The following is a 12,540-nucleotide window of genomic DNA, read 5'->3' on the forward strand; positions in this document are numbered from 1 at the left end:
GTATATTTCACTGTAAGAATGTTCTTATAAGATAGCATTATATAGTGTAGTTATGATATAAATTCATGAGTTAATTACGAAAATTATGTCCGCAGATCGTATTAATATTCAATATTAAATTACAATACATTGTAAAATATATGAAGTTTTCGTTACTGCATTACCTCGTTATCATGTCATTTTTTACAAATTTCATAATAGCAGCCAAATCTTTTTACTGTCCTTTCTGTCACATTCGATTTTTATCAAATTAAACAGACAAGAAACGTTGACCATGCCACTCGAAAATAATTCGGTCCAAAATACCAAACACCTATCTTTACATTCACTTTTCCTACGCAGTGCGCTAAACTAAGTTCAGAAACTTAATCCCACATCACATTCGGTCCGAGAATATCAAGAGAAAGTCAGATTATAAAGGCTGTTTTCCAACATCGACGAAAGTACAGTTAGGGAGGGTTCACACCTTGACGGAAAAGCGGAAAGCGGAAGAGCAGTTAACCGATCAAAACTCGTGCTGGTAGTATATAGTACAAAACTAACAGAAAGTCGATCAGGTAGTCGACTTTCTGTTAGTTTTGTACTATTTATGCCTGTTTCCACTAATGCAGATTAACTTTAATCTCGATTTATACATAATACTAGCAATAATTCTGTTAGCAATAATAATTCTACTAGCAATAATTCTGTTCAACACCATTACAATTTTTATATTACGCGTGCGAGGCTGCATCTATGTATGACGTCACTAGCCAGTATTCCAGTCATTTGGGAACGCTTCTCCAGTGCAGTATCCAGCAAAATGGCGGCCACTGGCTACTGCACTGAAACGAAATGAATGGGAACGCACCCTAACTATAGACAGCTAGAGAACCGCATACTGCATACCGCGCTCCATGTAATCGCACCCTTACTTCCTGGTTTTATCCTTGTTGTCCAATCATGTTAAACAAGGATAAGACGATTCACGGGACTACGGGAGCACTCGGGTGATATTCCTGAACGCACTACGCAGCTTTTTGAGGGGTGTTGAGGGTCTTTAGGTGCATTTGGCGCGTTTTATTACCATTGATCTTTCGGTTGGGACAAGTTTAAACAAGTTTAAGTCGCTGCTGTCCTATCCGACTACCTAACTCGTTTTGTACATGTATGTATAAATGCACTTCCTCGAATCTCATACGTATTTTTTATTGTCTGATTAGACATGATTAGATGTGAAACGACGTGAAAGTGAAAGGAAAGGTGATTCTAATCTAGTTCGGTGTAAATAGTTTTAGAAACGAACAATCACCGTTAAAGGCCATTTCGAATTTCGACGAAGAAATAGGAAAGATATCGTGGTTACGGCTAATGATCGACCTGATCTTTAATCACAGGAGACATGTCGAAAGTGCGGAAATTGGCTCTTCGCGGCATTCGCAATTTTGGCGACGATAGCGAGGATGCAATAATACGTTTTTCCTGTCCGTTGACGCTCATCTTGGGCCCAAACGGTACAGGGAAAACGACCATTATCGAGGCATTGAAATATGCAACCACCGGCGAGTTTCCACCGAGCTCTGATAAAGGAAAATCTTTTATACATGACCCTATGCTGGCAACAACTGGCTTGGTACGATAGCAGTAATTATATATTAATTTATTACAATTCTACGTTCTGACGACAAAAGTTGTCAATCTAAACTGAAACCTAAATTAGGATTGTTTTCTCGATAATGATAATGTTTTTGGACCTTTTTCATACATCTTGTCGAGAAGCAAATGAAAATAATTCTCTAACACTTTACTGTATCTACTGATTGAGATCATGGCTCTTGTCTAGATTTGTGCAATTTTTTTGTCAGTATGTTTTTTGTATCTTTATATATCTTATGTTTCTTTGTATATCTGCAACAACTGGATGTTTCTATATACTTCTAAAAATGTATTTGATGCATATTCATTCAAAATGAAAGAATCTGGTAGAAAAACGTAACAGCTTTGTATATATATATATATATATATCAAGTTATAAAATGTTGAAGTTTGAGACTTGAGATGTTTATTGTTTAACATTCATGAACAAGGTTAAAACATCTGGATGTATCTGAACAAGTTGACAAAGCGGCTAGCTTGCTTGCTGAACAAATAAACATATAATTGGTTATTACTTATAGATCCAACCAACATATTTGATCATTTGGTAAGCATGCCTAACCACTTTGCTGTCTTGAACTCACCCAATGATTCTGAACACAGCCTTGTGTTATAGATACATTCTGTTTCGATTACATAGGGTCTGATTCTGTCCATGCTTTCCAGCAAGGATAGAATCAGATACTGTGTAACACAGAATCGTTTCATCCTTGTTTAACATAGACAAACAATAAGGATGTAATGATTCACTGTGTTACACAGTGTCTACTTATGTCGTAGCTGGAAAGCACCTATAATCTCTGTTTTACAAACACATATAGTATATATATATGTAATTTTTATAATGATTATCTAATATATTTATGATTGTATATAATGTTAGATAAAATTATTATAAACAATTTAAATATATTTAAATTTAGATTGAAACCATTATAATTTTTATGACAATTAAAATACATAATAAATCTTTAAAGTTTGAGTCTTTATTATTTTTTTATTTATAATTGTGTCTGTACTTTATTTAAACTGTCTAAAAACTGTTAGGAATTATTAATTATTATAGGTGAGAGGTGTTGTCAAAGCTGAAGTAATCGATAATATGGGTACTAGTTATGTAGTATCCAGGACAATCGAATCGTCAAAAGGAGAAAAAAAAAAGTTTAAAACTCTTGACAGCACTGTAACTATAACGAGTAAAGATAAGAAACAAGTAAATATCTATTTTGTAATATTTACTGTCTTATTTTGTAAATGTAAATCATGTGTCTTATTTAATTTCTTAATTTTATTATTTATATAATATGTATGTTTTATTTTTTTATTGTAGAAGGCATCAATAACCAATAAATGTGCTAATGTTGATGCAGAAATTGGTATAGCGTTGGGTGTTTCAAGATCAATCTTGAATTTTGTTATATTTTGCCATCAAGATGAGCTTAATTGGCCATTTGATCAAGGGAAAATGTTAAAAGAGAGATTTGATGAAATATTTGACAGTGCAAGATTTAACAAAGCCTTGGAAACTATTTCCAAGCTTCAAAAAGAATTGCAAAGTGATATTAAAACTCTAAGTGCAGAGAAACAGACTTTCAAAGTACTCTTGTCGGAAGTACAGGATAAAGAAACTAAACTCAAGGATCAAAAGAAAAGATTGGATACCACAAAGGAGAAAATTAATGATATCGATAAACAGCTTGAACCTGTGAAACAAAAACTTGAAGAAGTACAGAAGTTTCATTTAGAATATAAGAATATCCAGACTGAAGAAGGTAAATTAAAAAAAGATGATTTTAAAATATAATTGAAAAAAAAAAATGTTTTCTTTTTTTTTCCAGAGAAAAAAAAGATGGAATTTGAAATGCATAAGGACCGATTTGAGAAACTGAAAAAAAGCATACAGAATATTTATGAGGGAACAACAGAAGAATTAAAAATGCGTATAGAATCTTATGACACTATACTGAAAGAAAAAAACATCGAAATAACAGAGGTATTAATAAATATTACAATAGTATCTTTGTATATATTACATATTGGTTTGCTATTTGTAGAATGAAGCTGAAATTAAAGATATTTCCAAGAAAGAAACTAGAATCTCGAATATCTTAGCGACACGAAGGGAAACTGTAGGTACATTAAAACAACAAGTGAAAGATAATGAGAGAAGAATGGCTCGTCGCAATCAGTTATTAAATGAAGCATTGCAAGCTTGGAATTTCGATACAGTAGAATCAGACGTATCTGAAATAGGTACTTTTATAGATAATAAATTTCATGTAATTTTTTTATATATCACTTTGTTCTTTTTCCTCCTTGTATTGTTAAATTGCACAAAAATTTTGTTTTCAGAGGTGAAGGCTTTTACAAAAAGATTAGAAGATAAAATGCGAACATTAGAAAAACAAGTAGATGAAAATAGATTAGCCATGCAGAGAGAGGAAAAAGAACTTCAAAAGGAAGTTGATACACTGCGTAGCGGTTATTCGAGGGTAGAATCGGAGAAAATCCTTAAAGAGAAAGAAATAACAGATATAAGAGACGAAATAGACTCAATTCGAAACGAGATAACACAGGTTAGTAGATTCTAATCTCATTAGAATCACCTTAATCTTGAAAAAGAATTTTCAAATTTGTAAAAGAGAAAAATTATTGTATATACGCAAATTATATAGTTCAATCGATAATATAGACAGTTTTAGGAGTCTCTTAAAAATTCTTGACAGAAATATTTAGTCTTAAAAAAGTAATTATGCCAAAATATTTTAATTTAGATCGGTGCAGCAGGAAATAAATTGAAGTCAATCGAACAAGAACGTAAAATAGAAAAGCAAAAAATTGACGAACTTGTCAACGCGGTGAACGTGGATTCTCTTGAAGCTGAAAAAGCGGATAAAGTAAAATCTAAACATAAGATTGAAACGAGTTTAAACGCAATCGACGACGAAATTTTTTCTTTGCATAAATTAAGCTCGTTAATGGCAGAATTTGAAATAAGAAAGTCAGCATTACAAGCAAAGGAAGAAGAATTGGAAAATTTGAAGAAAAAGCACGGAAATAACATCAAAGTATTGTTAAATATCCAAGAATTAGAACAAAAAAAATTAAAAGATACTTTAGAACACGTACACCAGAAATTGGTATGTGATAAATCTTCTGTTTATATACATTGCGTCTTCGTAAAAACTCACTATGATTATGAATTTCAGGAAAAAGAGACAAATTCCTTAACACGAGAAATTCAAGCCCAAGAACGTAAAACTACTGCTTTTGAAACAACATTACGGCATATAGAATCCGATATTAAGAAGAAGACAATCGAGTTACACAGTAAGAATATTCTATATATAATCTTAATAATTTTTTTATACTCTATATATATATATATATATATATATATATAGAGTATAAAAAAATTATTAAGATTATATATAGAATATTCTTACTGTGTAACTCGATTGTCTTCTTCTTAATATCGGATTCTATATGCCGTAATGTTGTTTCAAAAGCAGTAGTTTTACGTTCTTGGGCTTGAATTTCTCGTGTTAAGGAATTTGTCTCTTTTTCCTGAAAAATAAAAAAATTATTATATATATATATATGTATAAAATTTTTGTTTATAAGATGATTTTAAATGTTTCTTTCCTTTTTAGATAATAAAGAAAAGATATCTGCAGTGTGCGATTACAAAGAATTCGATGAGACTTTGTTAACGCAATCAACGATCGTAAAGGATCTTCAGGACAAGAGAGGAATTTATGCTTATCAGGCTACAGCCTACAAGGAATATGTTAAAAAGTTATCCGTAAAGAATCCTTGTTGCCCATTATGTCATAGAAATTTTGAGAAGCAAGATAATGTTGCAGATTTAATAAAAGAAATGGAAGGCGATATAATACGTAACCAACCCGGTCGTTTAAAATTATGCGAACAAGAACTAAAGGTAGAACAAGAAAAATACGACAATATGTTGCAGTTGAAACCTATTGTCGAAAAAGTCATTCAGTATGAAGAAAATGACTTAAAAGTATTGGAGTAAATAAAAAACTTATTAATTGTATTGGATTTTGATTTTAAAGTTACAGGTTTAATACATTTGATATATATATATTTTTTTTATTAATTTCTTTTATTTGTAGGGAAAAGTTAAAAAAGACGCAGAACAGTGTGACACAGTCAAAAATGGCTGTTAAGAATTTAGAAGCGTCAAAAATGGAACCTGAGAAGAAATTGTTGCTGTATAAAAATATAATTGGTGACATTAAATTTTGGGATCGATGTATAGATGAAATACAGCAATTGAAGAAAGCAGTGAATAACTTAGAAATTCAAATGGCCAATTTTGGTAATATTATTTTGATCATTTATTTTAATAGTAATATTATTTCAATGATTATTTTAATTTATAATTATTAATTAGTGTATATACTTTGATATATATAGGGATTAAAACTGAAAGAACTATGGAAGAAGCGCAAGCACAACGAGAATCTTTGAGAAAATCTCTTAGAGAAATTTCTAATCATATTGATGCGTTGCAACTCAAATTGACCAAGCATAACGAGAAACTGCAGAACGCTCGAGCGAAGTATAACGAGTTATACGAGAAGGAATTAAAAATACAGTCTGATATGCAGAAATTGAAACATTTGAAGGACAAGCAGAGCGATTTGTACACACGAGAAATTACTGTAGGAGAAACAGTGGAAAAATTGCGGAAGGATTTAACACATGCTGAGTCTAAGTTGGATTCCAAAAGTCAGGAATTAGAAAAGACCAAGGTTTATTTTTCATAGTATTTTCGGATAAGACATTTAGCAATAGAATGAATACGAGACTATCGTATACACAATTTACGATTATTTGAAACGTAAATGTAAAATGATTCTGAAACATTCCTTTTTTACAGGTAAAGAATTGGCAAAAGCAAGAAACTGAGAGAAAATCGATGTCCGAAAGTGCTAGACGTTTGTCTGATTTACATAAAATATTGGACGAGATCAGTTCTTTTATTAGCAGTAATGTACTTGAGAAACTCGCGAATTATGAACGCGAGATAGAGACTTACAATAATTCACTAACAGAACTTATGAACAAGAAAAACGATATAGAGCAAACTGTAAGCAAGTTGAAGGAGGATATTGCCTCTCAAGAAATTGGTAAACGAGAGTTACTCGATAATATGATGTTACGTAAAATTAAGGAAACGTTAGAAACCCTGAAAGAACAATACCAAAAATTGAGTGAAAAATTAAAAAATATGGATTATAAAGAAATGATGAAGAAATGGGAGCAGTTAGAAAATAACAAGCAAGCATTGCTTCGGCAAGTAAGTGAGAAAGAAGAAAAAAAAGGAGAAGTGATGGAAAGAGATTGAGAGGATGGAGAAGAAAAGGAAGGAGTGAATGAATGAATAAGTGAATGAGTGTGAATATGTGACTATATACGATATCCTGGAATATTTAGGACAATGCTCGTGTGCAGATAGAGCGAACTATAATAAGAGTTTGGACATGAAAAAGTCATTTTTTATTTCATGTTTTAACAAGTCCTAAGAAGAAAAAGAGAACGAAAAGAGAGAAAAAAATAAATGTAGGTTCTTCTTTTTCGTAAATTTTTGTTAAAACTACGACCATACATATAAAACTATAGCTCGTGTCCAGATTCTTATTGCAAAGTCTTTAATGCGGACTAAATTAAGTCGAAAAGTCTACCATTTTGCAATAGTTGAAGAGATTAACTTCTAAAGATCGAGTATTTTGTCGATTTTTAGAAGATTTATGAGCGTACTACCAAATGCATGCACATGGCAAAATACGACCGCTCAGAGCAGAGAATTGTTTTCTATCACTAATATTGTATGTAATTATTACTGTTTATAAACAATTTCCTGCACGCTTAGTGACCACGATGATTGGGTGTGCATTTATTCAAAGCACTTATTCAATAATCTTTAAAATTAATACCTCATTTAATTGTTGCGAAAATTGCAAAATGGTACAGGACTCGGTTTAGTCTACTTATCTGCAGACGAATATTGTCCAAAATATTTAGGAACCTATAACATACTTTAAAAATTATGTATTTAATTATTAATTAATAACTCAGTTTTAATGGTGTTTTTAGAGGAATGTCGCATTGGGAACTCAAGAAGAGTTAGAGAGAATAATCAAACAATACACGCATGAATTACAGAAAGAGGAATATCGATTAGCTCGTCGAAATTACACTAACAAGTGTATTGCATTAACGGTATAGTATTATTTACACGATTAAATGTATTAATTGGTAGTTTCAAGCAATAAATCTGACTTGCATAGTTCTTTTTACTAGGTTCAAGAAGACACTATAGGTAATTTGAAAGCTTACAATAAAATATTGGATACTGCAATGATCGAATATCATGAGGAGCGTATGTTGACAGTCAATAAGATAATGAAAAAGTTGTGGAAACACGTTTATAAAGGTACAGACACAAGCAGCATAGAGATTGTCACAGAACCTACAGAAGGTGTAGGTAGCGGTAGAAGAAGTTACAACTACAAATTGATTCAAACTAAGCACGGTTGTAAAATGGATATGAGAGGACGTTGCAGTGCTGGACAAAGGGTATTCGTATCAATTATAGCACATGTAATTAGTGAAACGCGTTATATGATATTAACATCCAAATTTTTCATAGGTGTTGGCGTCGATAATTATAAGACTCGCTTTGGCAGAAACGTTCTGCAAAAATTGCGGCATTCTCGCATTAGACGAACCAACAACAAATCTGGACGAAGACAATGCCAATAGTTTAGCGGATATGCTAACTAAGTATGCAATGCATTTCTGTCTCCGAGTCTCTTTCACTAACTTCGGTTAAGCTAATTGACCGTTACCAACGTGAGGGTTAAACACAGTTTATTATTAGAGAAGGAAGAAGCGTTTTTAACTTATGCCTGTGCTTTTATAACTTGTATGTCTGTATATATTAGACTAAAAAAAGAGGTAAAGATCTAATAAAGTATATAGTTTATAGCCTCAATTGGCAACTATGTAACGGTTGGTTAGTTCAACCGAGATTGGTGAAAGAGACCCTAAGGCGTAAATAGCGATCGAACAATTTATAATTTAATTGAATGCAATGCGTGCTGTAGGGTGGTTGAGTTACGATCGAAACATCAAAAGAATTTCCAGTTGATTATAATCAGCCATGATGAAAAGTTCCTACAAAAGCTTGCTGATTTGAATAATCACAAGCAATTCCATGAACTTTATCGCAAACACAAGTACGTTATATAATATATATTCCTTATAAAAAGTAAAACTATTTGATATACTTAATGAACTTTTTTTATAGTGGGATGACCACAGTAAAAATCTCTGATTTTAACGAGCATATGGGTTCTCTTTTGCACGTCAAAAACGAAGATGAATCCGATGAAGAGGAACGTCCGAATCAATCGACCAGTGGTTTATCCAGAGATGTATTAAATAAGAAAAGATATAACTTAGATGACACTAATGAAGATAACAGACCGCCAGCTAAGAAAAGATATTGTTTCACTGAATAATTTAAAGTACATGTTTTGAAAACAAACACGTATGTTTCAACTATATATATATATATTTATATATATCTTTTAACATATTTTAATATATTTTATTTTTTTATAGTAATGTTCATGTGATTGCTACAGTATATTTTCATAACGTGTGTGTATTCTTATGAAAAAAGTATACAGATAAAGAAAAAGTTACATGTTGAATCTATCTTAAGGAATATAATAAAAAAAAGTGAAAATTATTTTGTAATTACTCCGAAGGAAGATTTGGTTTAATTAATAAATTATATTGGTTTAATTAACAAATTTAATTTTCAGATTTGAAATGTGTTATATAACTCCTGTGTATTATCTTCAAATATTGATCTTTTAAATTAATATTAATATTTATTTATAGCACAATTGAGGAGCAGATTTGCAAAATGCATTTTGTCCAAAACTTTATTTTTTTTAGTTAAAGATAGCATAATGTACAATGTTGAGAGACTCATATTTTAAGCTATTCTACGATGATCTGAAAGCATTTCTACGTCATCAATTTATGTGCTGGAAAAAATTTTGACATCTAAAGTGCATTATATTCTTTAATTAGAGACGAATAAAATTTGATCAACATTTTTAGCAACTGTTTAACAATTTCGTTAAATTTTTGCAACTTATTGATTGACAAATTGTTAATTTCTGTAAGGCATGCTGTTTTCCTGTGGCTTTCTTTCTCGTTTTCTGAAAATTATAAATTTTGAATAAAACGCATTTTGAAAGTCGACACTTCAATTATGACATAAATCTATATTAAAAAATTTATTTTCAAAAGAGTCGATAATAAGTAAAGAAAATAATAGGTAAATTTGGAATAAAATGTAACATGGTAGAGAAACATAAACTTTTAAAAAAAAAAGGTTCTAATATTTCTTAAGTCTCACAATATGGATCATTAAAAGAGTTATAGATTTTCTTCAATTGACAAATTTATATCGTAAACGTAATAAAAATATTTACAAGATGCCATTGAGAATATTGTCTATTTTTATGCACATAATTTAGCTTTAAACATTTTTCTAATACACATCGCTTTTTATTTTTAAATTGCCGCACAAATAATACTCTTTGCAATTAGAGTGTCTTGAAAGGGATATCATTAGGGGCGATAAAAAGCGTCGAGTTTTCAACTTGGGACCACCAATTGAGGCGGGAGAATCGGTCGAACGTGAAACGAGAATCAATCGGAAAGTCGGCTGCGGGCATTTCGGTATTGTCTCTCTCCGGCGAGTCTCGATGACCGCTATAGTTAACGAGTTATCGCGAATCGAGTGCCCGGGGGAGGGAACCGACATCGTAATAGGCTGCCGCTGCTGCTGCTCGGCTAGTCGTAACGTCATAACAGAATAGCGATGTTAGTAATACCATCGCCGCGACTGGAGGCAACCAGCCGGGCGATTGACTGGCCCGACGCGGCATACCGAGTCTAACTAATTTGCATCGCATTGTAACGAGCCGTACTCGTTACGGCTTTCATCTGCGTCCGCACTCGCATGCATACATCACCGAGGCCGAGGTGGTGACGTCGAGGCCCTTGAATCTTCTTTCATTAGTGTTCTCTCCTTGCAATCGACATTAACGTTTTCAAAATTATTTATTAAACGAAAAATTTTTCATCAAATAACTAATCAGAATAATTGTTTCTTACAGTTTTCAATGCGTTTCGAAGGATTTCAATTTCATTTTTTTTTCATTCAAATTAATTATTTACGATATTTGTATTTCGATTGATACAAAAATAAATTATGCATACAGTGAGTGCAAAAAGTATTCTTACAGAAGAGATATATCAACCTTATTTTTAGAAGGTGAACACTAATTATCGATTTATTAACAAAGAATAATTTGTATATTTCTTAAAAATATTTTATCAAAAAAGATGTGTAATAATTAAAACATATTAAATAATACAAAATGTCTTGTAAGACTAGTATGCTGAAATATTATAATTGTCTGTGTGAATTTACATATCCAATCCTTCAAACTGCGCGTCGATTTATTTTCAGCTTTGAAACGGTCGAATTCTAACGGAACTAAGATAGTAATATCACAAATTAAATTGACAAGTAATTTAATTACAGCGATGCTAATAGGCATCTAGATTTATCTGAAATATTTTGATGCTGACAAGCATTTTAAAATTTATAGATACTTTTATCGCGAAAAATATTACCTCGGCCGGTGATTGAATCTTGCGAATATAACATAAAATATTTCACACAGCATGTAATATCACAACTACATCATTTTTCCATTGCATTACAATGAAATCTAGCGGAAATATCAAAGAAATATTACTAAGATATATCACAGAAATATCACTGCAATATTATGTATATAATATTTCTGTGATATATATATATATATATATAATGTTTATATTTATGTAACATTTTTATTGGGAAAAACTAAAACATTTTAAAGAATTTTTGAAAAATTTGAATTGATATTTTTTTAAGACATTACCACAATATTAGTATGATATTTCGATGTTGATTATTGTGTGATATATCAGTATATTTCTAGTATATTGTGATATTATGAGCTATGTGATTATCTCAATAAGTAAAAATAAAAAATTGTATTATTTGAATGTACAAAAACGTGATATTATATTTTCACTTACAAATTTAGATTCAATGCATCAGAAACTATAAAATATCTAACTCTTTTGATTAGTTACAGTTACACATTGAGAAAAAATATCTGAATTTCATAGAAATTTTCATTAATCCAAAGAAATATTAATTTATTTCAAAATTTCCTTCATCAAGCAAAGAAATATATTGAAGTCAAGATATTTTTTTCTCGTACACGTATATGATTAAAATACGTTAACATGTTGCTACTTTTTTTGATACTATGCATTACGCTTATATTTCTTTTCTGAAATTTAGTTTCAGAAAAGTTATGAAATGTTCGTTTTAATGTGAATTTTTGAAAAAGGATCGTTTGGGGATCGCGCCAAGAATTAAAAGAAGAAAGGAGAAACATGACGTTTTCATTGTATAAAATAAAAATTGACTTCAGATTGATCTAATTTGAGGTGGAATATTCTGCATTTAAATTAGTGCATCGGGAGGGTTGCGTTTCGACGTAGCTATATAGCGATTGCCGAAAAGCGAGAGACGGGGCATCACCGCGCCGTTGCGCTTTGCGCTGAACGCATCCCGACGCGGCGAAACCGAGCGCCGCGCCGCACTGTTCCAGCAATCAGCGCCCTGGGAGAACCGTGGAAACCTCGGAAACCCCCAACTCTATTATCGTTTCTGGCATCGTTATCGTTATTAGCCGCTCCATCGCCTGGCTATCCTACATC

At 31.5% G+C, this 12,540-nt stretch overlaps 1 protein-coding gene across 3 annotated transcripts; it reads left to right on the top strand.

Annotated features, from left to right (window-relative positions):
* The first annotated feature begins 871 nt into the window (after positions 1-871).
* On the top strand, positions 872-9,364 carry rad50 (DNA repair protein rad50). 3 transcript variants are annotated; one of them, XM_018539167.1, is made up of 19 exons: positions 872-1,147; positions 1,272-1,612; positions 2,702-2,848; positions 2,966-3,407; positions 3,474-3,628; positions 3,690-3,888; positions 3,988-4,211; positions 4,410-4,775; positions 4,845-4,965; positions 5,289-5,670; positions 5,775-5,980; positions 6,079-6,416; positions 6,545-6,964; positions 7,762-7,887; positions 7,969-8,244; positions 8,318-8,451; positions 8,775-8,906; positions 8,978-9,220; positions 9,295-9,364. In XM_018539167.1, exons 2-18 carry the CDS (start codon positions 1,382-1,384, stop codon positions 9,189-9,191), a joined length of 4,113 nt encoding a protein of 1,370 aa, XP_018394669.1. In that variant the 5' UTR covers positions 872-1,147; positions 1,272-1,381; the 3' UTR covers positions 9,192-9,220; positions 9,295-9,364. The 3 variants fall into 3 exon arrangements, with proteins under 3 accessions (XP_018394669.1, XP_018394671.1, XP_018394670.1); XM_018539169.1 differs by having other exon boundaries at positions 1,377-1,612; XM_018539168.1 differs by lacking the exon at positions 872-1,147 and having other exon boundaries at positions 1,154-1,612.
* Positions 9,365-12,540: the final 3,176 nt, after the last annotated feature.

The sequence above is a fragment of the Cyphomyrmex costatus genome, unplaced genomic scaffold, assembly GCF_001594065.2.
Source record: "Cyphomyrmex costatus isolate MS0001 unplaced genomic scaffold, Ccosl1.0 scaffold205, whole genome shotgun sequence".
Lineage (NCBI taxonomy): Eukaryota > Metazoa > Arthropoda > Insecta > Hymenoptera > Formicidae > Cyphomyrmex > Cyphomyrmex costatus.

Coding starts and splice junctions, on each gene's coding strand:
- rad50 (XM_018539167.1), top strand. CDS start 1,382: ATGTCGAAAGTGCGGAAATTGGCTCTTCGCGGCATTCGCAATTTTGGC. Junction 1,613..2,701: donor TGCTGGCAACAACTGGCTTG/GTACGATAGCAG, acceptor TAATTATTATAG/GTGAGAGGTGTTGTCAAAGC. Junction 8,452..8,774: donor TTAGCGGATATGCTAACTAA/GTATGCAATGCA, acceptor TGCGTGCTGTAG/GGTGGTTGAGTTACGATCGA.